At 40.0% G+C, this 23,422-nt stretch overlaps 1 protein-coding gene across 1 annotated transcript in view; it reads right to left on the bottom strand.

Moving 5' to 3' along the window:
- Positions 1 to 23,422, bottom strand: part of SPARCL1 (SPARC like 1) — a 61,843-nt gene that overhangs the window by 9,836 nt on the left and 28,585 nt on the right. The window contains 7 exon segments of the mRNA XM_010383124.2: positions 6,216 to 6,336; positions 6,684 to 6,773; positions 6,775 to 6,803; positions 7,547 to 7,619; positions 9,560 to 10,564; positions 10,947 to 11,093; positions 15,554 to 15,618. Of these exon segments, the coding sequence (XP_010381426.1) occupies positions 6,216 to 6,336; positions 6,684 to 6,773; positions 6,775 to 6,803; positions 7,547 to 7,619; positions 9,560 to 10,564; positions 10,947 to 11,093; positions 15,554 to 15,607 (1,519 nt within the window). The 5' untranslated portion in view covers positions 15,608 to 15,618.

Genomic DNA, 23,422 nt, shown 5'->3' with positions numbered 1-23,422 from the left:
GTTGCCTGTTTACTCTGATGATAGTTTCTTTTGCTGTGCAGAAGCTCTTTAGTTTAGTTAGATCCCATTAGGCAATTTTGGCTTTTGTTGTCATTGCTTTTGGTATTTTAGTCATGAAGTCTTTGCCCACGCCTATGTCCTGAATGGTATTACCTAAGTTTTCTTCTAGGGTTTTTATGGTTTTAGGTCTTATGTTTAAGTCTTTAATCCATCTTGAGTTAATTTTTGTATGAAGTGTATAGAAGGGGCCCAGTTTCAGTTTTCTGCGTATGGCTAGCCAGTTTTCCCAACACCATTTATTAAATAGGGAATCCTTTCCCCATTGCTTGTTTTTGTCAGGTTTGTCAAATATCAGATGTTTGTAGATGTGTGGCGTTATTTTTGAGGCCTCTGTTCTGTTCCATTGGTCTATATATCTGTTTTGATACCAGTACCATGCTGTTTTGGTTACTGTAGCCTTGTAGTATAGTTTTAAGTTATGTAGCGTGATGCCTCCAGCTTTGTTCTTTTTGCTTAGGATTGTCTTGGATATGTGGGCTCCTTTTTGGTTCCATATGAACTTTAAAGTAGTTTTTTCTAATTCTGTGAAGAAAGTCAGTGATAGCTTGATGGGGATAGGATTGAATCTATAAATTACTTTGGTCAGTAGAACCATTTTCACAATATTGATTCTTCCTATCCGTGCTCATGGATATTTTTCCATTTGTTTGTGTCCTTATCTCCTTCAGCAGTGCTTTGTAGTTCTCCTTGAAGAGGTCCTTCACATCCATTGTAAGTTGTATCCCTAGGTATTTTATTCTCTTTGTAGCAATTGTGAATGGGCATTCACTTATGATTTGGCTCTCTGCTTGTCTATTACTGGTATATAGGAATGCTTGTGATTTTTGCACATTGATTTTGTATCCTGAGACTTTGCTGAAGTTGCTTATCAGCTTGAGGAGATTTTGGCCTGAGACAATGGGGTTTTCTAAATATACAATTATGTCATCTGCAAACAGAGACAATTCGACTTCCTCTCTTCCTATTTGAATACCCTTGATTTCTTTCTCTTGCCTCACTGCCCTGGCCAAAACTTCCAATACTATGTTGAATAGGAGTGGTAAGAGAGGGCATTCTTGTCTTGTGCTGGTTTTTAAAGGGAATGCTTTCAGCTTCTGCCCATTCAGTATGATATTGGCTATGGGTTTGTCATAAATAGCTGTTATTATTTTGAGATATGTTCCATCAATATCTAGTTTATCGAGAGTTTTTAGCATGAAGGGGTGTTGAATTTTGTTGAAGACCTTTTCTGCATCTATTGAGATAATTGTGTGGTTTTTGTCATTAGTTCTGTTTATGTGATGGATTACATTTATTGATTTGCATATGTTGAACCATCTTTGCATCCCAGGGATGAAGGTGACTTGATTGTGGTAGATAAGCTTTTTTATGTGCTCCTGGATTTGGTTTGTCAGTATTTTATTGAGGATTTTCGCATCGATGTTCATCAGGGATATTAGCCTGAAATTTTCTTTTTTCATTGTGTCACTGTCAGGTTTTGGTATCAGGATGATGCTGGCCTCATAAAATGAACTAGGGAGGACTCCCTGTTTTTCTATTGTTTGGAATAGTTTCAAAAGGAATGGTACCAGCTCCTCTTTGTACCTCTGGAAGAATTCAGCTGTGAATCTTTCTGGCCCCTGGCTTTTTTTGATTGGTAGACTATTAATTACTGCCTCAATTTCAGAACTTGTTATTGGTCTATTCAGGGATTCAACTTCTTCCTGGTTTAGTCTTGGGAGGGTATATGTGTCCAGGAATTTATCTGTTTCTTCTGGATTTTCTAGTTTATTTGTGTAGAGGTGTTTATAGTATTTTCTGATGGTAGTTTGTATTTCTGTGGGATCAGTGGTGATATCCCCTTTATCATTTTTTCTTGTATCTATTTGATTCTTCTCTCTTTTCTTCTGTATTAGTCTGGCTAGCAGTCTATCCATTTTGTTAATCTTTTCAAAAAACCAGCTCCTATATTCATTGATTTTTTGAAGGGTTTTTCGTGTCTCTATCTCCTTCAGTTATGCTCTGATCTTAGTTATTTCTTGTCTTCTGCTAGCTTTTGAATTTGTTTGCTTTTGCTTCTCTAGTTGTTTCAATTGTGATGTTAGAGTGTCCATTTTAGATCTTTCCTGCTTTCTCCTATGGGCATTTAGTGCTATAAATTTCCCTCTAAACGCTGCTTTAGCTGTGTCCCAGAGATTCTGGCACATTGTGTCTTCATTCTCATTGGTTTCAAGGAACTTCCTTATTTCTGCCTTAATTTGGTTATTTACCCAGTAGTCATTCAGGAGCAGGTTGTTCAGTTAACATGTAGTTGTGCGGTTTTGAGTGAGTTTCTTAATCCTGAGTTCTAATTTGATTGCAGTGTGATCTGAGAGACTGTTATGATTTCTATTCTTTTGCATTTGCTGAGGAGTTTTTACTTTCAATTATTTGGTCAATTTTAGAATAAGTGCAATGTGGTGCTGAGAAGAATGTATATTCTATTGATTTGGGGTGGAGAGTTCTGTAGATGTCTATTAGGTCCACTTAGTCCAGAGCTGAGTTCAAGTCCTGAATATACTTGTTAATTTCTGTCTTGTTGATCTGTCTCATATTTTACAGTGGAGTATTAAAATCTCCCACTATTATTGTGTGGGAGTCTAAGGTCTCTAAGAACTTGCTTTGTGTATCTGGGTGCTCCTGTGTTGGGTGCATATATATTTAGGATAGTTAGCTCTTCCTGTTGAATTGATCCCTTTACCATTATGTAATGCCCTTCTTTGTCTTTTTTGGTCTTTGTTGGTTTAAAGCCTGTTTTATCAGAAGCTAGGATTGCAACTCCTGCTTTTTTTTTTGCTTTCCAATTCTTGGTAAATAGTCCTCCATCCTTTTACTTTGAGCCAATGTGTGTCTTTGCACATGAGCTGGGTCTCCTTAATACAGCACTTTTGACTCTATCCAATTTGCCAGTCTGTGTCTTTTAATTGGGGCATTTAGCATGTTTACATTTAAAATTAATATTGTTATGTGTGAATTTGATCCTGTCATTATGATGCTAGCTGGTTATTTTGCCTGTTAGTTGATGCAGTTTCTTCATAGTGTCAATGGTCTTTACAATTTGGTATGTTTTTGCAGTGGCTGGTACTGGTTTTCCCTCTTCATATTCAGTGGTTCCTTCAGGAGCTGTTGTAAAGCAGGCCTGGTGGTGAAAAAGTCTCTCAGCATTTGCTTATCTGTAAAGGATTTTATTTCTCCTTCACTTATGAAGTTTAGTTTGACTGGTTATGAAATTCTAGGTTGAAAATTTTTTAAGCATGTTGAATATTGGCCCCCACTCTCTTCTTGCTTGTAGGGTTTCTGCAGAGAGTTCCACTGTTAGTCTGATGGGCTTCCCTTTGTGGGTATTCTGACCTTTCTGTCTAGCTGCCCTTAACATTTTTTCCTTCATTTCAACCTTGGTGAATCTGACAATTATGTGTCTTGGAGTTGCTCTTCTTGAGGATTATCTTTGTGGTGTTCTCTGTATTTCCTGAATTTCAATGTTGGTCTGTCTTGCTAGGTTGGGCAAGTTCTCCTGGATAATATCCTGAAGAGGGTTTTCCAACTTGGTTCCATTCTTCTCATTACTTTCAGGTACACCAATCAAATGTAGGTTTGGTCTTTTCACATAGTACCATATTTCTTGGAGGCTTTGTTCGTTCCTTTTCATTCTTTTTTCTCTAATCTTGTCTTCATGCTTTATTTCATTAAGTTGATCTTCAATTTCTGATATCCTTTCTTCTGCTTAATTGATTTGGCTATTGATACTTGTGTATGCTTCATAAAGTTCTCGTGCTGTATTTTCCAGCTCCATCAGGTCTTTTATGTTATTTTCTAAACTAGTTATTCTGGTTAGCAATTCCTCTAAACTTTTTTCAAGGTTCTTAGCTTCCTTGCATTGGGTTATAACGTGCTCCTTTAGCTCAGAGGAGTTTGTTATTACCCACTTTCTGAAGTCTACTTCTGTCAATTCCTCAAACTAATTCTCCATCCACTTTTGTTCCCATGCTGGCAAGGAGTTGCGATCCTTTGGAGGAGAAGAGGTATTCCCATTTTTGGAATTTGCAGGCTTTTTGTGCTGGTTTTTCCTCATCTTTGTGAATTTTCTGCCTTTGGTCTTTGATGTTAGTGACCTTCAGATGGGGTATTTGTGTAGATATCTTTTTTGTTGAGGTTGATGCTGCTCTTTTCTGTTCATTAGTTTTCCTTCTAACAGTCCCCTCTGCTGAAGGTCTGCTGGAGTTCACTCGAGGTCCATTCTAGACCTTGTTTGCCTGGATATCACCAGCAGAGGCTGCAGAACAGCGAACATTGCTGCCTGTTCCTTCCTCTGGAAGTTTCGTCCCAGAGGGGTACCCGCCAGATGCCAGCTGGAGTGCTCCTGTATGAGATGTCTGCTGACCCCTGCTTGGAGGTTTCTCCCAGTCAGGAGGCACGGTGGTCAGGGACCCACCTAAGGAGGCAGTCTGTCCCTTAGCAAAGCTCAAGTGCTGCGCTGGGAGATCTGCTGCTCTCTTCAGAGTGGGCAGGCAGGAACGTTTAAGTGTGCTGAAGCTGCGCCCACAGCCACCCCTTCCCCCAGGCGCTCTGTCCCAAGGAGATGGGAACTTTATCCATAAGCCCCTGACTGGGGCTGCTGCCTTACTTTCAGAGATGCCCTTCCCAGAGAGGAATAATCTAGAGAGGCAGTCTAGCTACAGTGGCTTTACGGTGCTGCCCTGGGCTCCACCTAGTCCGAACTTCCTAGCGGCTTTGTTTACACTGTGAAGGGAAAACCGCCAACTCAAGCCTCAGTAATGGCAGATGCCCCTCCCCCAACCAAACTCAAGCATCTCAGGTCTATTTCAGACTGCTGTGCTGGCAGCGAGAATTTCAAGCCAGTGGATCTTAGCTTGCTAGGCTCCATGGGCGTAGGATCCACGGAGCTAGACCATTTGGCTCCCTGGCTTCAGTCACATTTCCAGGGAAGTGAACAGTTCTGTCTTGCTGGCATTCCAGGTGCCACTGGGTTATGAGAAAAAAAAAAGACTCCTGCAGCTAGCTTGGTGTCTGCCCAAACGGTGGCCCAATGTTGTGTTTGAAACCCAGCGTCCTGGTGGTGTTGGCACCGTAGGGAATCTCCTGGTCTGTAGATTGCAAAGACTGTGGGAAAAGCGTAGTATCTGGGCCAGAATGCACTGTCCTTTGCAGCACAGTCCCTCACAGCGTCCCTTGGCTAGGGGAGGGAGTTCCCTGACCCCTTGCACTTCCTGGGTGAGGCAACACCCCATCCTGCTTTGGCTCCCCCTCTGTGAGCTGCACCCACTGTCTAACCAGTCCCAGTGAGCCGAGTACCTCAGTGGGAAATGCAGAAATCACCCTCCTGTGTTGATCTCACTGGAAGCTGCAGACCAGAGCAGTCCCTGTTTGGCCATCTTGTCAGCCACCAATGACGTTGCCATTTTTTGAGGCCACTATCTCAAAGAGAGTTTGTTGTGGCAAAGGAGCAGAGGATGGAGAGCCATACCCCAGCTCTTCAATGCTTCTGCCCAGAACTCACACAGATGATTTTTTTTTCACATTTCACTGGACAAAGCAAGATATATGGTCATACCTAACGTCCAGGAGGCTGACATATTTCATCCTCTTCTGTGTCTGGAAGGGGAGGAGACCCAGAAATAATAGTGAGCATTGCTAATGTGGAGAATCACTTAGTGGTAAGGGGAGCCAAACACAATTGAGAGCATCCTGGGGAAGGAAGACAGCCTTAACAAACTTTTGGAAGAATGTGTTGTCGGAAAACTTCTTGGCAAAGGCTTAACTTAAATTGGGAAGAGGGCAAATAATGTAGCAAAATTCCAGTGATTCAACTCTATGATTAAGTGGATAACATTATCATAGTGGTTCTGAGTCCTGGCTGCACATTAGAATTGTCTAGGTTACTTTAAAAACAAATAATAATAAAAAAAAATGTCAGGGTTCCAACCTAGTTCAGTTAAATCAGAATCTTCTATGGTTAAGGCCAGAGAGTTCTTATTTTTTAAGTTTCTCCAGTTGATGATTTTTGTGTTCAGAACTACATTAGCTTTTCCCTGTTTGCATATAGATAATTCAGGCATGTCCAGATTCACCCCAAACCCTCTCAGAGATCATGGTTGACAGGAGGGACATAATCTTACATTTGCAGGCTCCAAAATAATCCAGCTGGAGTTGATGCCCCTTTTTGGTCCCCTCCAGTCTGCATTTAGTAGCGAATAGATGACAGGAACTGGCATAGGTCTGATTGTCAGTGCCACAAACCTATGGAAGATAAGCAGGAGTAAAAGCTGATAGAGCCCAATGCTCACTGGAAGACACTCTGCTCCTTAAAGCTCATATGCTGATAACAGTGCTGTGTCAAAGATGTGGTCAGGTAGGTGAGACTATTAAAACCATAATTGTTCCATTTGGCATCAAAAAAATCAACTGTACCAATGGTGACGACAATTTAGCTCTAGGTAAGCTCAGTAGAATGAAAACTGCAGATGTTCCAAATATTAGATGATAACCTGTGTACCTTTTTTAAGCAAATATTTCAATTGCAAATGTTTTCATTTCAGTCACTAACCGTTTGGAGCCACTTAAAGACTATTTTGCAGAATACTTACTTGGTCAAGGAGTTTTGTTGGAGGACAAGTCACTGGATCCTGGCAAACACAGTGAGGTTTTCCCTGTTGGTCTACCTTACAGATGTGGCCCTCTTTTACACTGGAAGCTCATGCAAGAATCTAACAGAAAAGATTAGACAGTAAACATGGACAAAGTTAAATTGAGTATGTAAATACAAATTTACTCAACTAGTTTCATTTTCACTAATGAGGGGGAAATTTTGAAGTCCTTGAAATTTGCAAATTTGGAAGTGGGAAGACATTGGAATCCTCTTTAATTGATGTATTAATTTCCAGATGGAACCTTCTATTTTACATGATAATTTTATAGACTATTTTACATGATAATCTAGATTTCCTTTTGTAGCAGTTTGGATTGGAGATGTGCAAAGAACAGACAGCTCTTCTATGCCTGAGATGGTCATAGTCTGAAGTTCTTAGTGCAATGTTGTGCAAACTGGTCAGAAGTGAAACAAGGCTGAAATTCAAAATGTTTGTGATAGGGGGAGGAATTAGGTCCTTTATCATGTATGGGATATAAATTCACAAGCAAGTTACAGATTTGAGAATAAATAAGGTAGAATTAATTCTTTTCAGAAGCAAAAGGATTTAAGGAAGAAGAACTCTAGCCTTTTCACTAATATCTAAACAGGGCTTCCAGTTTGTAAACACATTTACCCATAGTTGTATATCAAGTATGTACAAGAAAATGTCAACGATTTATGGGAGCATTTCCTTGCGGAGGGTTGGTGAGAGAAAAAATTCTGTGCAGTAGTCACAAAGGATGGAGGGACAAGCCCAAAGTGGCAGATTCCATTTCTTCCTTGATATAGTCACAAACAGCTTGCTTTGTGCATACTCACCCACACCATGCACCCTCTTGTTGCCTTCACTTGACGTTTCCTCATCATTTGATGAGTTCTCTGCTTTCTTGGCCTTTAGAATAACAAGAGCAAAAGTTAAAATCTACTAAGAGGAGAGCCATTACTTAATTTATATTCCCACTGTGCATACTTTCACAGAGTATTTTTCATGCTCAAATCATTTCAAATCTCAGAAAGGGAAACCAGGCTGGGTGCGGTGGCTCATGTGTGTAATCCCAGCACTTTGGGAGGCCAGAGTGGAAGGATCACTTCAAGCCCAGGAGTTTTAAGATTAGCCTGGGCAACATAGGGAAACTCCATCTCTACCACAAAAAAAAAAAAAAAAAAAGAAAAAAAACCCAGCTGGGCGTGATGGTGCGTGCCTGTGGTCCCAGTTACTCAGGAGGCTAAGGTGGGAGGACTACTAGAGCCCAGGAGATTGAGGCTGCAGGAAGCTGTGATTGCACCACTGCACTCCAGCCTAGGAGACAGAGCAAGACTTCGTCTCTAAAAACAAAACAAAACAAAACAGAAAAAAAGGAAAGAAATGGAGCCTATAATCCCAGCACTTTGGGAAGCTGAGGTGGGTGGATCACCTGAGGTCAGGAGTTTGTGACCAGCCTGACCAACAAGGTGAAACCCCATCTCTACTAAAAATACAAAAATTAGCTGGGCGTGGTGGTAGGTGCCTATAGTTCCACCTACTTGGGAGGCTGAGATAGGATAATGGCTTGAACCTGGGAAGCAGAAGTTGCAGTGAGCCAAGTTCGCACCACTGCACTCCAGCCTGGGTGAAGGAGTGAGACTCTGTCTCAAACAAAATAAAAGAAAAAAGAAAGGGAAATCAGTCACAACTCTGGAGATAGACAGTAACCCTTGGAGAACAGGACCCATTTCTATCTTTATCAACAAGACGTAGTGCGGTATCTCTGGGGATTACTCAATAAGACTTGGAGTCTCCTCTTTGGATTTGAGAAAACACTAGAAATGTAGTATTATCTTGTGATTTTTTAGTTAAGCCAGAGTTACATTGGAAATCTCTCTGAATTTGTTGGTAAAGCTTTCTTACCAGGCTTTTAAGGTGTAAGAAAACTCCTACATTAGAGTGGCAGCAGAGTTCTCAGTAATTGAGGTTACCATTGACTTTGTGCACCAAAATCTGTGCCAAGTCCTGCTGGTAGGTGGCTGCCAGGATTTTGAACGAAAGCTCCAAATATGCTTCCTCTCTGCCCTGATCCTGCTGTAGTTTCCAGATTATCATTTTGGTATGTGTTTGCTTAATAAAGTAGGGCCTTAATGTTTATAACTAATTCAACAAACATTGTTGGCTCTTTTGTTATGTCAGAGGCATTTTGTTGGACACTGGTGATTCAACTCGAAAACAATATGGCATCTGCTTTCAAGGCATTAGAGCAGCAGCTCTCAGTGTCTCCCATCCTTCAGATCTGTCATAATTTATCATTTCAGCTAGTTCCAGGGACTTTCAATGGCCAAAATCTGCATTTCTATGCCTGAAAAATCATGGAAATTGACCTGACTCACTCAAGGGACAGACTGGACATGCTGGAAAATTAATACCCCCCTAGCAATCCTCAGCCAAAAGAAGTGCCCTAGCTCCTTCAGTCACTAAATGGAATAATTCTGAGAAAGTGTCTTTACATGGCTTGAATGATGTTCCTTTTATTAGCTTCCTTTCCTTCTTGTGTTACTTCTCCACTCCTCTATCTTTGTTCCCTGTGCTTCTTAAATAAACAACACTCAAATCCAAGATCTGCTTCTATGGGGACCCAAATAATTACAATTATTTCTTTTTAGGTCCATTTCTATCATTAGGCTGAGAATGCATTCTCAGCCTAATGATAGAAATGGACCTAAAAAGAAATAATTATAATATATTTTAGTAATGTACTAGTAGACGTCCATATAGGACACTGTGAGAGCACAGAGAAAGGTCATGACTGTTTATTGATAATGCTGGCTTTATTGAACAAGGACCATTTAAAATAATCTTACCTCTTGGTGCTCTCCAGGCTCACTGGTATCTATATTTTCATTTTCATGTGCTTTTTCCCTTTGCTCCTCAATTTTGAGGGGATAGGCAATGGATTGAGCTCTCTCGGCCTCCAGAAAGGCCTGGCTTGGGATGAAGTAGTCATCACTTGCACTGTGTCTGGGGCCATCATCGCCATCATCACCGCCATCATCATCAGCTCCGTGATTTCTGGGCATGGTACCATCGTCAGTAGGTTCCATGAGCAAAGCCTCAGAAACAGTCTTTTCATCTATCTCTTTGTGGTTTCTGATAGCTTCCAGGCCAGTTTTGCCCTCTTGACTTGGCCATTCAGTTTCTTGAATGTGCTTATTGATGTTCGATGCATTTTCCTCTTCCATTTCTGCATTGGAGTTATCATCTTCTTGTTCTTGGTTACCCTGCTCAAATTCATCCTCCTGCATCTTGCTTACTTGAGTTGGTTGATCAGACTCTTCCAAAATGTCATCAGATTGGATATTGTCTTCCTCCTGCTTGTTGTTAGCATCCTCCCTGGGCAATTCTGTCTTTCCTTCTTGGTTATCATTGTGGGTACCAACTTCACCTGGCTCTTCTTCTTCTTCCTCTTCTCCATTGGAAATATTTGGATCCTGCTCTTGGTTTCCTTGATCCCTTAGGTCTTGGCTATGTTTACTGCTCCTGTTCAACTGATGATGTGAATAATTTCTAGGTTGTTCTTGGTTTTCCTCTCTCTTTGTGATACTTTCTTGTTGGTTAGAATCTATGAAGGAACTAACACCAGGAGCCAAAAAGTCAGTGTTCTCTGAGGGTTTTTTCTCCTGAGGCTCACTCATATCTTCTTTTATGTCCAATATACCTTCAGTTGGTGCATACTCCAAATTCACACTGAAGTCACCATCTCTGTCCTCTTGGTCCTTCAGTCCCAGCTCTTGGCTAGAACTCTTGCCCTGTTCTGCTGACTGTTCGTGGCTTTCCTCTTTTGACTTTAGTACTGATGATTTTTCAGCCTTAAAAGAAAAAAAAGTTCATTCTTCAAACAAATGATAATATAACCGTATTTATGCCTAAGGTAACGTTTAATATTCATTATTTTTTTTCTTCACACACTATCATGTAAACATGTTTATAATATTCCTCACACTCTGCAGCCACGGGTTTAAACTGAATTTGGATTTTATAAAATGAAGCAAGTATACAGCAGCTCAGCCCAAGTAGTAAAACTCATTAATCCTCATGATTCTTCTAGTGATTGGAGGCAGTTGAGGTGATCATCATGTTTTAAAAAAATTAAACTGAGACATAAATGACATAATCTCTTTTACCATGCTTTGAAACTAAGACCTTTGGAGAATTAAAAAATTATATGAATATAAATGATGTTACTTTTACCTTACGGTGGGAATGGTCTTCTGGGGATACTGCTGTTTCTTTTTCATTTTCTGCATCTTCAGCCCTTAAATTGGGGATTGCAGTGTTGTCGGGTGCTACCGTTTCAGCAGTTGGTTTAGAATGATCAGATAATAATCTTGCATTTGTCTGAAAAAATTAAAAACTGGTTTTTGTTATTCATGTCTGGATGCTAATTTAAAAATTTGCTAGTTACTCTTGTTGTCATCATTATTAGTAGCAATATACTTCATTCATACCAACAATTCAAAAATATTCTCTAGAGTTTTTGAGGATATAAGCAAATGCCTAGAACAGAATGTTAAGTGGAAGCAGAATCTCAATTGTGTTTAAAAAAAAGTTATTTATGCAGATACTAGGTAGAAATAAAGCAAAATGCATTTCAATAATGGTAACTTTGAGTTTTGAAATTATTTTCTGTGTTTTTTAAACTTTTGCAAAGCATTTATACTTTACATTTTTGGAAAGTGTTGTTTAGCGGAAAGTTGAAGTCAAATAAAATTAACCATAGGCTATAGTATTATATATTTTCCTAATTTAAGTACTCACTAATAATTAGCCGAAAAATTTATAAACTTTTAATCAATATTTGTTTGATTTCTTAACACCATTGGCCTTAACGTTGATCAGGAAATCTTAATAAAAAACAATATAAGGTCTGGTTGCGGTGGCTCACGCCTGTAATCCCAGGTCTTTGGGAGGCTGAGGCGGGCTAATCACCTGAGGTCAAGGGCAGGAGTTCTAGACCAGCCTGGACAACATGGTGAAACCCCGTCTCTATTAAAAATACAAAAAATTAGCTGGGCATGGTGGTGGGTGCCTGTAATCGCAGCTACTCGGGAGGCTGAGGCAGGAGAATCGCTTGAACCCTGGAGGCAGAGGTTGCAGTGAAATGAGATCATGCCATTGCACTCCAGCCTAGGCAACAAGAGGGAAACTCTATCTCAAAAAAAAAAAAAAAAAAAAAAAAAAAAGAATTAATTCAAAGACTGTGTGAGACAGGGCACTAAGCCTAGTAGAAAAGGGCATGTCTGGACTATTAATTTCTATTAGAGGGATGGTCCTGTTTCTAGCAAGATTGGAGACTTAGATAAAGAGCTGAGCGGTGATGCATGATGGGGCAGTTGAACAACTGAACTTGGAGGTAAGAGTCCTCCATTCAAGTCTTGCCTCTGCTATTTACTTTCTATCTGTGGTTTGACAGGTCGTTAATATTTTTTATTAATTTAAAATATTAATAAAATTAATTAATCACATTAACTTATTAATTAACTTCAGCCTCTTGCCCAGGGTGGAGTTCAGTGGTGCAGTCTCGGCTCACTGCAACCTCCGCCTCCCAGGCTGAAGCCACCCTTCCACTTCAGCCTCCCCAGTAGCTGGGACTACAGACACCACCATGCCTGGGTGATTTTTGTATTTTTTGTAGAGATGGAGTTTCACTATGTTGCCCAGGCTGGCCTCGAACTTCTGAACTCAAGCAATCTTCCTGTCTTGGCCTCCCAAAGTGCTGAGATTACAGACATGAACCACCATGTCCGGTCAAGGTCATTAATTTCTACCCTGCCATCTCTCAAGGTGGCAAGAAATATCAAGTGAGCAGAAATATCAAAATAAGGTTATGTATAAAAAAATTTTATAAATTTTAAGGAGTTGCCCAACTGAAAATTACTATTGCTAGTGCTAACATCACACCGTGGTAGTAATATAAACTGCCCAGTATCTGAGGCAGATATTCACTGTAGATCTTTATTAGAGAGATACTCTGGACACTCAGATAGCATATCCAGGTGTAAGTATGAAACTGGGATTCTATTTGGATTAACTTATTTTTATTCCATTAGCAGGTCCTATAGCGCTGACTGTGTAATATAAAGAAAACCATAGACTACAGGATTTATTTTTTAATTTTTAATTTTTTTTTTTTTGAGACAGAGTCTTGCTCAGTTGCCCAGGCTGAAGTACAGTGGCACGATTTCGGCTCACTGTAACCTCCGTCTGCTGGGTTCAAGCGATTCTCATGCCTCAGCCTCCTGAGTAGCTGGGATTGCAGGTGCCTGCTACCATGCCATGCTAATTTTTGTGTTTATTTATTTGTTTTTTTAGTAGAGACAGGGTTTCACCATGTTGGCCAGGCTGGCCTTGAACTCCTGGCCTCAAGTGATCTGTCCACCTCGGCCTCCCAAAGTGCTGGGATTACAGAGGTGAGCCACGGCTTCTGGCCAAAGTATAGGATTCCTTTAGGTTTGGTTTGCTGTTTTGCTTCTTATCTCCTTTTCACCTAAGATGGGTAATTAATTTGAAAAAGTTTATAAAGAAGCCTTAAAGAAGGGGGAAAAGGAAAAAGAATGGTGGCCACTTTGGTTAAGCTGCCAACAGGGGGCATCATAGAAGGCAATGGATGGGGGAGATTTTAGGCTTATTAGTGGAGAACTGGTCACTCTCTCTGCCCCTCCATTCATCTACTGCCCAAGCAGGAAGAAATGCACACAAAAAATGGCAGCTCTTTTACTTTCAGAAATATTCTGCAATTGAAATTACGTTTTATCATTATGAGCATATTTCTATTTATTTAACGTGGCCTCTGGAAATCTATTTGGAATCTCCCAACTACACAGAATCCATTTACATCTGGAGAATTCAGGCAGGCAGGGAAAATGATACAAATTTTTAATAGGTCAGTTCTATGAGAAGACACTTAGCTTTCTAGTGTTTGGCTAGGTTTACATGATATCAAATTGTCCCAGAAAGGAAACATCTGGAATGTGTCTAAATACAAGTGTGTCATTCAAACATTTGGTTCAAACTGTTTTTGTTTTTTGAGACAGAGTCTTGCTCTGCCACCCAGGCTGGAATGCTGTGGTGCGATCTTGGCTCACTGCAGCCTCGACTCTCCTGGCTCAAGGGATCCTCCCTCCTGTGCCTCCCAAGTAGCTGGGACTACAGGCACATGCCATGGCACCTGACCAATTTTTTTTTTTTTTTTTTTTTTTTTTTTTTTTTTTTTTTTTTTTTTTTTTGTAGAGACAAGGCTTCACTATGTTACCCAGGCTGGTCTTGAACTCCTGGGCTCAAGTGACCCTCTGGCCTTGACCTCCCAAAGTGCTGGGATTACAGGTAGGAGCCACAGTGCGTGGCCCAAAGACATTTTTTAATGTATATTTACATAATAGCAACAGCTGCAAGGACAAAGCACATTTTCAGGAGAAAACAATGGTTTTGTGGGAACTCCTTTCAGCGTTGAACATTAATTTGTCCCGATTTTGTAATTTCAGGGTGTAATGTATAATTTCAGCTGGAGTAGCTCCACGCTGCTTAAGCATGATTCCTGATAGTGGTCATATACTCTGTCTTCCAAGAACAGCTTGGTCTCGATGCCATGGAGTTTGTTTTTGCTGACACATTTGTCAACCAGGAGCTAGCTAACAACTTATCCAAAAAGCAAGGACAGAATTTTAGACCTAGAGAGGAAGGGAGGAAAGGGACAATTGAGAAATTGCTTTGTCTATTTAAAAGAGGCTGATTCCTCCATTTGGTGAAAAAGAAAAAAAATGGCACAATCCTTTGGTTTAATGAAGGATTCCATGGATCATTTGCGGAACGTCTCTGGTGGTCGTCCATGCCATGGTTTCATTTGTTTTTTAACTTTCAGTTTGTTTTGAGTCCACTGATGTGGTTTCAAATGATCTAATATGTGTTCAGCTGCTTTACTGCTGTGCAAATGGGGCCAGTGTATCTGACCACGAAGAAGAGAATATTCTAGTCCTGCCTACTTTCAGTATACTTGCTTGGACAGCCTCCCAAGAATGAGTTAGGAGCTTGTTTATGATTACTGTATCGTTTCCTGCCTAACCCATTGGTTCCTGTTTTCATTATAGACTCTCAAAATTTTTCTCAGCCAATCTATTTGATCTTGAAGAAAATGCTGCTGGAGACTGTGGATATGCACCTTAAGTTTTTTTTTTTTTTTTTTTTTGACGGAGTCTTGCTCTGTTGCCCAGGCTGGAGTGCAGTGGAGTGACCTTAGCTCACTGCAACCTCTGCCTCCTGATTGATTCTCCTTGCCTCAGCCTCCCGAGTAGCTGGGATTACAGGTGCTCACCACCACACCTGGCTAATTTTTGTATTTTTTTAGTAGAGACAGGGTTTTGCCATGTTGGCCAGGCTGGTCTTGAACTCCTAACCTCAGGTGATCCGCTCACCTTGGTCTTCCAAAGTGCTGGGATTACAGGTGTGAGCCACTGCACCCGGTCTAAAGTCTTAGGTTTATAATAACAATGTGATGAACTTCCCTGGGAGAATTTATTTCTTCCTGTGTCTTGGGTATTTGGGCATATTCTATGGCTAATAAATGGATAGCCCACACTTTCTGCTGCATATTTATTGTGTCTTGTAGAACCTGATCAAAAAAAAATTTTTTTAAGTACCTTGAGTTTTCCAATTACTTGTTTATTACTTGGGCAATAAAGAATATAATTAAAATAAAAAAGAGAATTTCAAACCATTATATAATAACATTTTCTTTTAAATGGAGGATTTCTAAATTAAATATTAGGAGAAAGAGATGTAATAACAGAAGAAAGGAAATTTACCGGGATTGCAGCTGCAGTTCCCAAGATACACAGGAAAAAAAGCCCAGTCTTCATGCTTTCCAGATCTGTGAACCAAGAAGATAATTATCAGTGGTAGGGAAAAGTTGCCTCACGAAAAACTGAAAGATAATCTTAGCAAATACTGAGCTTGATATTGTCCTTGGCACATAAAAGTGATTTCTATCTTTGTGGATTAATATGTCTGAAAAGACAGATCGATGGCAGGTCTTACTCAGTTGTGTACTTGTGAAAATTACTCCCTGATTTTTTGGTCAGGCCATGTTTGGCAGAACATATCTCTGTTTATGACTGTACTTCTTTGAGTAAAGACGCTGTGCAGATCTCAGGTCTTAAGATTTGTGAGTATTTATAATGAAAAAAAATCACGAAATGAAGTAACGTGGTATGTCAAGTTTGAGTAAAAACACGCCGCCTGTTTAGTGGTAAAGAAACACATTCATTCAGTGAAGATTTTTAGTCATACAATACTGCACTGCCACAGAGTCATAGACCTAGAGGGCATTTATGTTCATCTAATTCAGAGGTCTTTACTGGCAATCTGTGAGTTGGGGGTGGCCTTCAGATAGGTTTGGTTTGGTAGGCACTGTGCATTTTAAACCAGTATTTTAAATTCCAGAGGTTTCATGTCAAAATCCAAATTTCCAGTTTCTCTTGAACCATCTAACCTCTTGGCAACAACAGGCCTTCATGACAACAGTTGGCTGCATCTGTGTTGAGACTACCCTCTGTAAGGGATGCTGGCGTTTGTGCTAGATCGCTCACTTTTGTTATTTGCCTTTCATTTGAGTTTAGTTAGTTCCAAACGAACTCTTTAAGTTTAGAAATGAGACAAGTGAGGCTCAGAGAGGTTAAGTAAGTCGTCTCCAGATGAACTCTGGGTCTAAGGCTTTTCCCACACACGAGTTATATTATTGTGGTTCTTGAAAGTAGTGGGCAGCCTACATTTTTTTGCAGGGTATCCCTGAGTCTGGTGGTCTGATCTCTAACTGGGATTAGGGCTAGTTTTTAGTATTTAATGGAGGTTTTATGGATCTCCCAGACATACTAGATGACTCCTTTAAATTATTTTTTGCAATCATAAACACATTCACAGAGTTTTAAATAAGACTTTGAGGTTTATAAAGAAACTAAGCAGTTTCTTCTGCTACTTATCCCAATATTTCTACACAATATGCTTAAATGGATATTTTAAAATATATTAAATATTACTCTAGGGATTTAATATTGCAACAACTATCACTTCACACACACGCACGCGCACGCGCACGACACACGCACACACTTCTCTTCCTAAAATAATTTTATCACAATTCTTGTTTAAATTTTTATTTAACATTCATGACAATGTAATATTCTTCACAGTTGAACCAAGTAGTAGTTTCATGTATTGAACCACACTGACATTTCTTTTCTTGAACAATATTTTGGTTTTGTTTTGATTTAGAAATTGCCTTCCTTTTAAAGCTTTTTACATACTTTTTTGTGCACCCATCACTTATTCTTCCTGAATTTTCCAACAAAATTAAAAATTTCCTCTTAATATGGTAACAACAATAACAACAACATAGCAACATTAACAACCCCCTAAGGAAATCCCTCGTGTTCATTTCCCCCCTTGGAAGTGGCGCTCCCAGAGTCTCAGATTCCTTGCTTCCTTTGGACTGGTGTATTCCAGGCTGCTGTGCGGCTTTTCTCCTGGGGTTCATACTTGGGGTCACCACACCCTGGTAATCCCCTTTGTCTTTTTTCTTCTGTTTGATTTCTTGCTGCCTAGGTCCCATATATTTTTCTTTCTTAGTTTTCTCCCTCATTTTGATGAAGCACATACTCCATAAGTTTCTTGAGAAATCATACACAGGAGACAGAATTTTTAAGGTACTGCATATTAGAAAAATACCTGTATTTTACCCTTTACTTGGTACATAGTTTGACTAGCTATAGAATTCTAGATTGGAATTTTTTCTCAGAATTTTTTTTAAAGCACTGGTCTATTTTCTTATAATTTCCAGTGTTGCTAGTAAGAACTCTGATGTGAGTTTTTCCCCGAAGTTTTTACGAACACAGTATTTTTTTTCTTCTTTATGGATGCTTTTACATTTTTACATTTGGCCCCAGTCTTCTGAAATATTACCATCTCCGCCTTAGCTTGGATACTTTTACATTTATTTCAGAAACTCATTAGGCCCTTTGAATTTGGAAATTTATGTATTTCTGTTCTGGGGAGCATTTCATGTGTTAGTTCTTTTTTTTTTTTTTTTTTTTTTTTTTTTTTTTTTTTTTTTTTTTTTTTTTTTTTTTTTTTACCTTTTTTTTTTTTTTATTATACTTTAAGTTCTAGGGTACATGTGCATAACGTGCAGGTTTGTTACATATGTATACTTATGCCATGTTGGGGTGCTGCACCCATCAACTCGTCAGCACCCATCAATTCATCATTTATATCATGTATAACTCCCCAATGCAATCCCTCCCTCCTCCCCCCTCCCCCCTCCCCATGATAGACCCCAGTGTGTGATGTTCCCCTTCCCGAGTCCAAGTGATCTCATTGTTCAGTTCCCACCTATGAGTGAGAACATGCGGTGTTTGGTTTTCTCTTCTTGTGATAGTTTGCTAAGAATGATGGTTTCCAGCTGCATCCATGTCCCTACAAAGGACGCAAACTCATCCTTTTTTATGGCTGCATAGTATTCCATGGTGTATATGTGCCACATTTTCTTAATCCAGTCTGTCACAGATGGACATTTGGGTTGATTCCAAGTCTTTGCTATTGTGAATAGTGCCGCAATAAACATACGTGTACATGTGTCTTTGTAGTAGAATAATTTATAATCCTTTGGGTATATACCCAGTAGTGGGATGGCTGGGTCATATGGTACATCTAGTTCTAGATCCTTGAGGAATTGCCATACTCTTTTCCATAATGGTTGAACTAGTTTACAATCCCACCAACAGTGTAAAAGTGTTCCTATTTCTCCACATCCTCTCCAACACCTGTTGTTTCCTGACTTCTTAATGATTGCCATTCTAACTGGTGTGAGATGGTATCTCATTGTGGTTTTGATTTGCATTTCTCTGATGGCCAGTGATGATGAGCATTTTTTCATGTGTCTGTTGGCTGTATGAATATCTTCTTTTGAGAAATGTCTGTTCATATCCTTTCCCCACTTTTTGATGGGGTTGTTTGTTTTTTTCTCGTATATTTGTTTGAGTTCTTTGTAGATTCTGGATATTAGCCCTTTGTCAGATGAGTAGGTTGCAAAAATTTTCTCCCATTCTGTAGGTTGCCTGTTCACTCTGATGGTAGTTTCTTTTGCTGTGCAAAAGCTCTTTAGTTTAATTAGATCCCATTTGTCAATTTTTGCTTTTGCTGCCGTTGCTTTTGGTGTTTTAGACATGAAGTCCTTGCCCATGCCTATGTCCTGAATGGTACTACCTAGATTTTCTTCTAGGGTTTTTATGGTATTAGGTCTAACATTTAAGTCTCTAATCCATCTTGAATTAATCTTCGTATAAGGGGTAAGGAAAGGATCCAGTTTCAGCTTTCTACTTATGGCTAGCCAATTTTCCCAGCACCATTTATTAAATAGGGAATCCTTTCCCCATTTCTTGTTTCTCTCAGGTTTGTCAAAGATCAGATGGCTGTAGATGTGCGGTATTATTTCTGAGGACTCTGTTCTGTTCCATTGGTCTATATCTCTGTTTTGGTACCAGTACCATGCTGTTTTGGTTACTGTAGCCTTGTAGTATAGTTTGAAGTCAGGTAGCGTGACGCCTCCAGCTTTGTCCTTTTGACTTAGGATTGTCTTGGCAATGCGGGCTCTTTTTTGGTTCCATATGAACTTTAAAGCAGTTTTTTCCAATTCTGTGAAGAAACTCATTGGTAGCTTGATGGGGATGGCATTGAATCTATAAATAACCTTGGGGAGTATGGCCATTTTCACGATATTGATTCTTCCTATCCATGAGCATGGTATGTTCTTCCATTTGTTTGTGTCCTCTTTGATTTCACTGAGCAGTGGTTTGTAGTTCTCCTTGAAGAGGTCCTTTACATCCCTTGTAAGCTGGATTCCTAGGTATTTGATTCTCTTTGAAGCAATTGTGAATGGAAGTTCATTCCTGATTTGGCTCTCTGCTTGTCTGTTGCTGGTGTATAAGAATGCTTGTGACTTTTGCACATTAATTTTGTATCCTGAGACTTTGCTGAAGTTGCTTATCAGCTTAAGGAGATTTTGGGCTGAGACGATGGGGTTTTCTAAATATACAATCATGTCATCTGCAAACAGGGACAATTTGACTTCTTCTTTTCCTAACTGGATACCCTTGATTTCTTTCTCTTGCCTGATTGCCCTAGCCAGAACTTCCAACACTATGTTGAATAGGAGTGGTGAGAGAGGGCATCCCTGTCTTGTGCCAGTTTTCAAAGGGAATTTTTCCAGTTTTTGCCCATTCAGTATGATATTAGCTGTGGGTTTGTCATAAATAGCTCTTATTATTTTGAGGTACGTTCCATCAATACCGAATTTATTGAGCGTTTTTAGCATGAAGGGCTGTTGAATTTTGTCAAAAGCCTTTTCTGCATCTATTGAGACAATCATGTGGTTCTTGTCTTTGGTTCTGTTTATATGCTGGATTACGTTTATTGATTTGCGAATGTTGAACCAGCCTTGCATCCCAGGGATGAAGCCCACTTGATCATGGTGGATAAGCTTTTTGATGTGCTGCTGAATCCGGTTTGCCAGTATTTTATTGAGGATTTTTGCATCAATGTTCATCAGGGATATTGGTCTAAAATTCTCTTTTTTTGTTGTGTCTCTGCCAGGCTTTGGTATCAGGATGATGTTGGCCTCATAAAATGAGTTAGGGAGGATTCCCTCTTTTTCTATTGATTGGAATAGTTTCAGAAGGAATGGTACCAGCTCCTCCTTGTACCTCTGGTAGAATTCAGCTGTGAATCCATCTGGTCCTGGACTTTTTTTGGTGGGTAGGCTATTAATTGTTGCCTCAATTTCAGAGCCTGCTATTGGTCTATTCAGGGATTCAACTTCTTCCTGGTTTAGCCTTGGGAGAGTGTAAGTGTCCAGGAAATTATCCATTTCTTCTAGATTTTCTAGTTGATTTGCGTAGAGGTGTTTATAGTATTCTCTGATGGTAGTTTGTATTTCTGTGGGGTCAGTGGTGATATCCCCTTTATCATTTTTTATTGCATCTATTTGATTCCTCTCTCTTTTTTTCTTTATTAGCCTTGCTAGCGGTCTGTCAATTTTGTTGATCTTTTCAAAAAACCAACTCCTGGATTCATTGATTTTTTGGAGGGTTTTTTGTGTCTCTATCTCCTTCAGTTCTGCTCTGATCTTAGTTATTTCTTGCCTTCTGCTAGCTTTTGAATGTGATTGCTCTTGCCTCTCTAGTTCTTTTAATTGTGATGTTAGAGTGTCAATTTTAGATCTTTCCTGCTTTCTCTTGTGGGCATTTAGTGCTATAAATTTCCCTCTACACACTGCTTTAAATGTGTCCCAGAGATTCTGGTATGTTGTATCTTTGTTCTCATTGGTTTCAAAGAACATCTTTATTTCCGCTTTCATTTCGTTATGTACCCAGTAGTCATTCAGGAGCAGGTTGTTCAGTTTCCATGTAGTTGAGCGGTTTTGATTGAGTTTCTTAGTCCTGAGTTCTAGTTTGATTGCACTGTGGTCTGAGAGACAGTTTGTTATAATTTCTGTTCTTTTACATTTGCTGAGGAGTGCTTTACTTCCAATTATGTGGTCAATTTTGGAATAAGTGCGATGTGGTGCTGAGAAGAATGTATATTCTGTTGATTTGGGGTGGAGAGTTCTATAGATGTCTATTAGGTCCGCTTGGTGCAGAGATGAGTTCAATTCCTGGATATCCTTGTTAACTTTCTGTCTCGTTGATCTGTCTAATGTTGACAGCGGAGTGTTGAAGTCCCCCATTATTATTGTATGGGAGTCTAAGTCTCTTTGTAAGTCTCTAAGGACTTGCTTTATGAATCTGGGTGCTCCTGTATTGGGTGCATATATATTTAGGAGAGTTAGCTCTTCCTGTTGAATTGATCCCTTTACCATTATGTAATGGCCTTCTTTGTCTCTTTTGATCTTTGATGGTTTAAAGTCTGTTTTATCAGAGACTAGGATTGCAACCCCTGCTTTTTTTTGTTCTCCATTTGCTTGGTAGATCTTCCTCCATCCCTTTATTTTGAGCCTATGTATGTCTCTGCATGTGAGATGGGTCTCCTGAATACAGCAGACTGATGGGTCTTGACTCTTAATCCAGTTTGCCAGTCTGTGTCTTTTCATTGGAGCATTTAGTCCATTAACATTTAAGGTTAATATTGTTATGTGTGAACTTGATCCTGCCATTATGATATTAACTGGTTATTTTGCTCGTTAGTTGATGCAGTTTCTTCCTAGCCTCGATGGTCTTTACATTTTGCCAAGTTTTTGCGATGGCTGGTACCGGTTGTTCCTTTCCATGTTTAGGGCTTCCTTCAGGGTCTCTTGTAAGGCAGGCCTGGTGGTGACAAAATCTCTAAGCATTTGCTTATCTGTAAAGGATTTTATTTCTCCTTCACTTATGAAACTTAGTTTGGCTGGATATGAAATTCTGGGTTTAAAATTCTTTTCTTTAAGAACGTTGAATATTGGCCCCCACTCTCTTCTGGCTTGTAGAGTTTCTGCCGAGAGATCTGCTGTTAGTCTGATGGGCTTCCCTTTGTGGGTGACCCGACCTTTCTCTCTGGCTGCCCTTAAGATTTTTTCCTTCATTTCAACTTTGGTGAATCTGGCAATTATGTGTCTTGGAGTTGCTCTTCTGGAGGAGTATCTTTGTGGCGTTCTCTGTATTTCCTGAATTTGAATGTTGGCCTGCCCTACTAGGTTGGGGAAGTTCTCCTGGATGATATCCTGAAGAGTGTTTTCCAACTTGGTTCCATTTTCCCCCTCACTTTCAGGCACCCCAATCAGACGTAGATTTGGTCTTTTTACGTAATCCCATACTTCTTGCAGGCTTTGCTCATTTCTTTTTCTTCTTTTTTCTTTTGGTTTCTCTTCTCGCTTCATTTCATTCATTTGATCTTCAATCGCTGATACTCTTTCTTCCAGTTGATCGAGTCGGTTACTGAAGCTTGTGCATTTGTCACGTATTTCTCGTGTCATGGTTTTCATCTCTGTCATTTCGTTTATGATCTTCTCTGCATTAATGAGTCTAGCTGTCAATTCTTCCACTCTTTTTTCAAGATTTTTAGTTTCTTTGCGCTGGGTACGTAATTCCTCCTTTAGCTCTGATAAGTTTGATGGACTGAAGCCTTCTTCTCTCCTCTCGTCCAAGTCATTCTCTGACCAGCTTTGATCCGTTGCTGGTGATGGGCTGCGCTCCTTTGCAGGGGGAGATGCGCTCTTATTTTTTGAATTTCCAGCTTTTCTGCCCTGCTTCTTCCCCATCTTTGTGGTTTTATCTGTCTCTGGTCTTTGATGGTGGTGACGTACTGATGGGGTTTTGGTATAGGTGTCCTTCCTGTTTGATAGTTTTCCTTCTGACAGTCAGAAGGACTCTCTGTTGGTCTGTTGGAGATTGCTTGAGGTCCACTCCAGACCCTGTTTGCCTGGGTATCAGCAGCAGAGGTTGCCGAAGATAGAATATTGCTGAACAGCGAGTGTACCTGTCTGATTCTTCCTTTGGAAGTGTCCTCTCAGGGGTGTACTCCACTCTGTGAGGTGTGGGGTGTCAGACTGCCCCTAGTGGGGGATTTCTCCCAGCTAGGCTACTCAGGGGTCAGAGACACACCTGAGCAGGCAGTCTGTCCGTTCTCAGATCTCAACCTCCGCGTTGGGA

Source organism: Rhinopithecus roxellana, chromosome 2, assembly GCF_007565055.1.
Source record: "Rhinopithecus roxellana isolate Shanxi Qingling chromosome 2, ASM756505v1, whole genome shotgun sequence".
Lineage (NCBI taxonomy): Eukaryota > Metazoa > Chordata > Mammalia > Primates > Cercopithecidae > Rhinopithecus > Rhinopithecus roxellana.
Note: the sequence above shows the minus strand (reverse complement) of the source record. Positions and strands in the feature narration are given on the sequence as shown.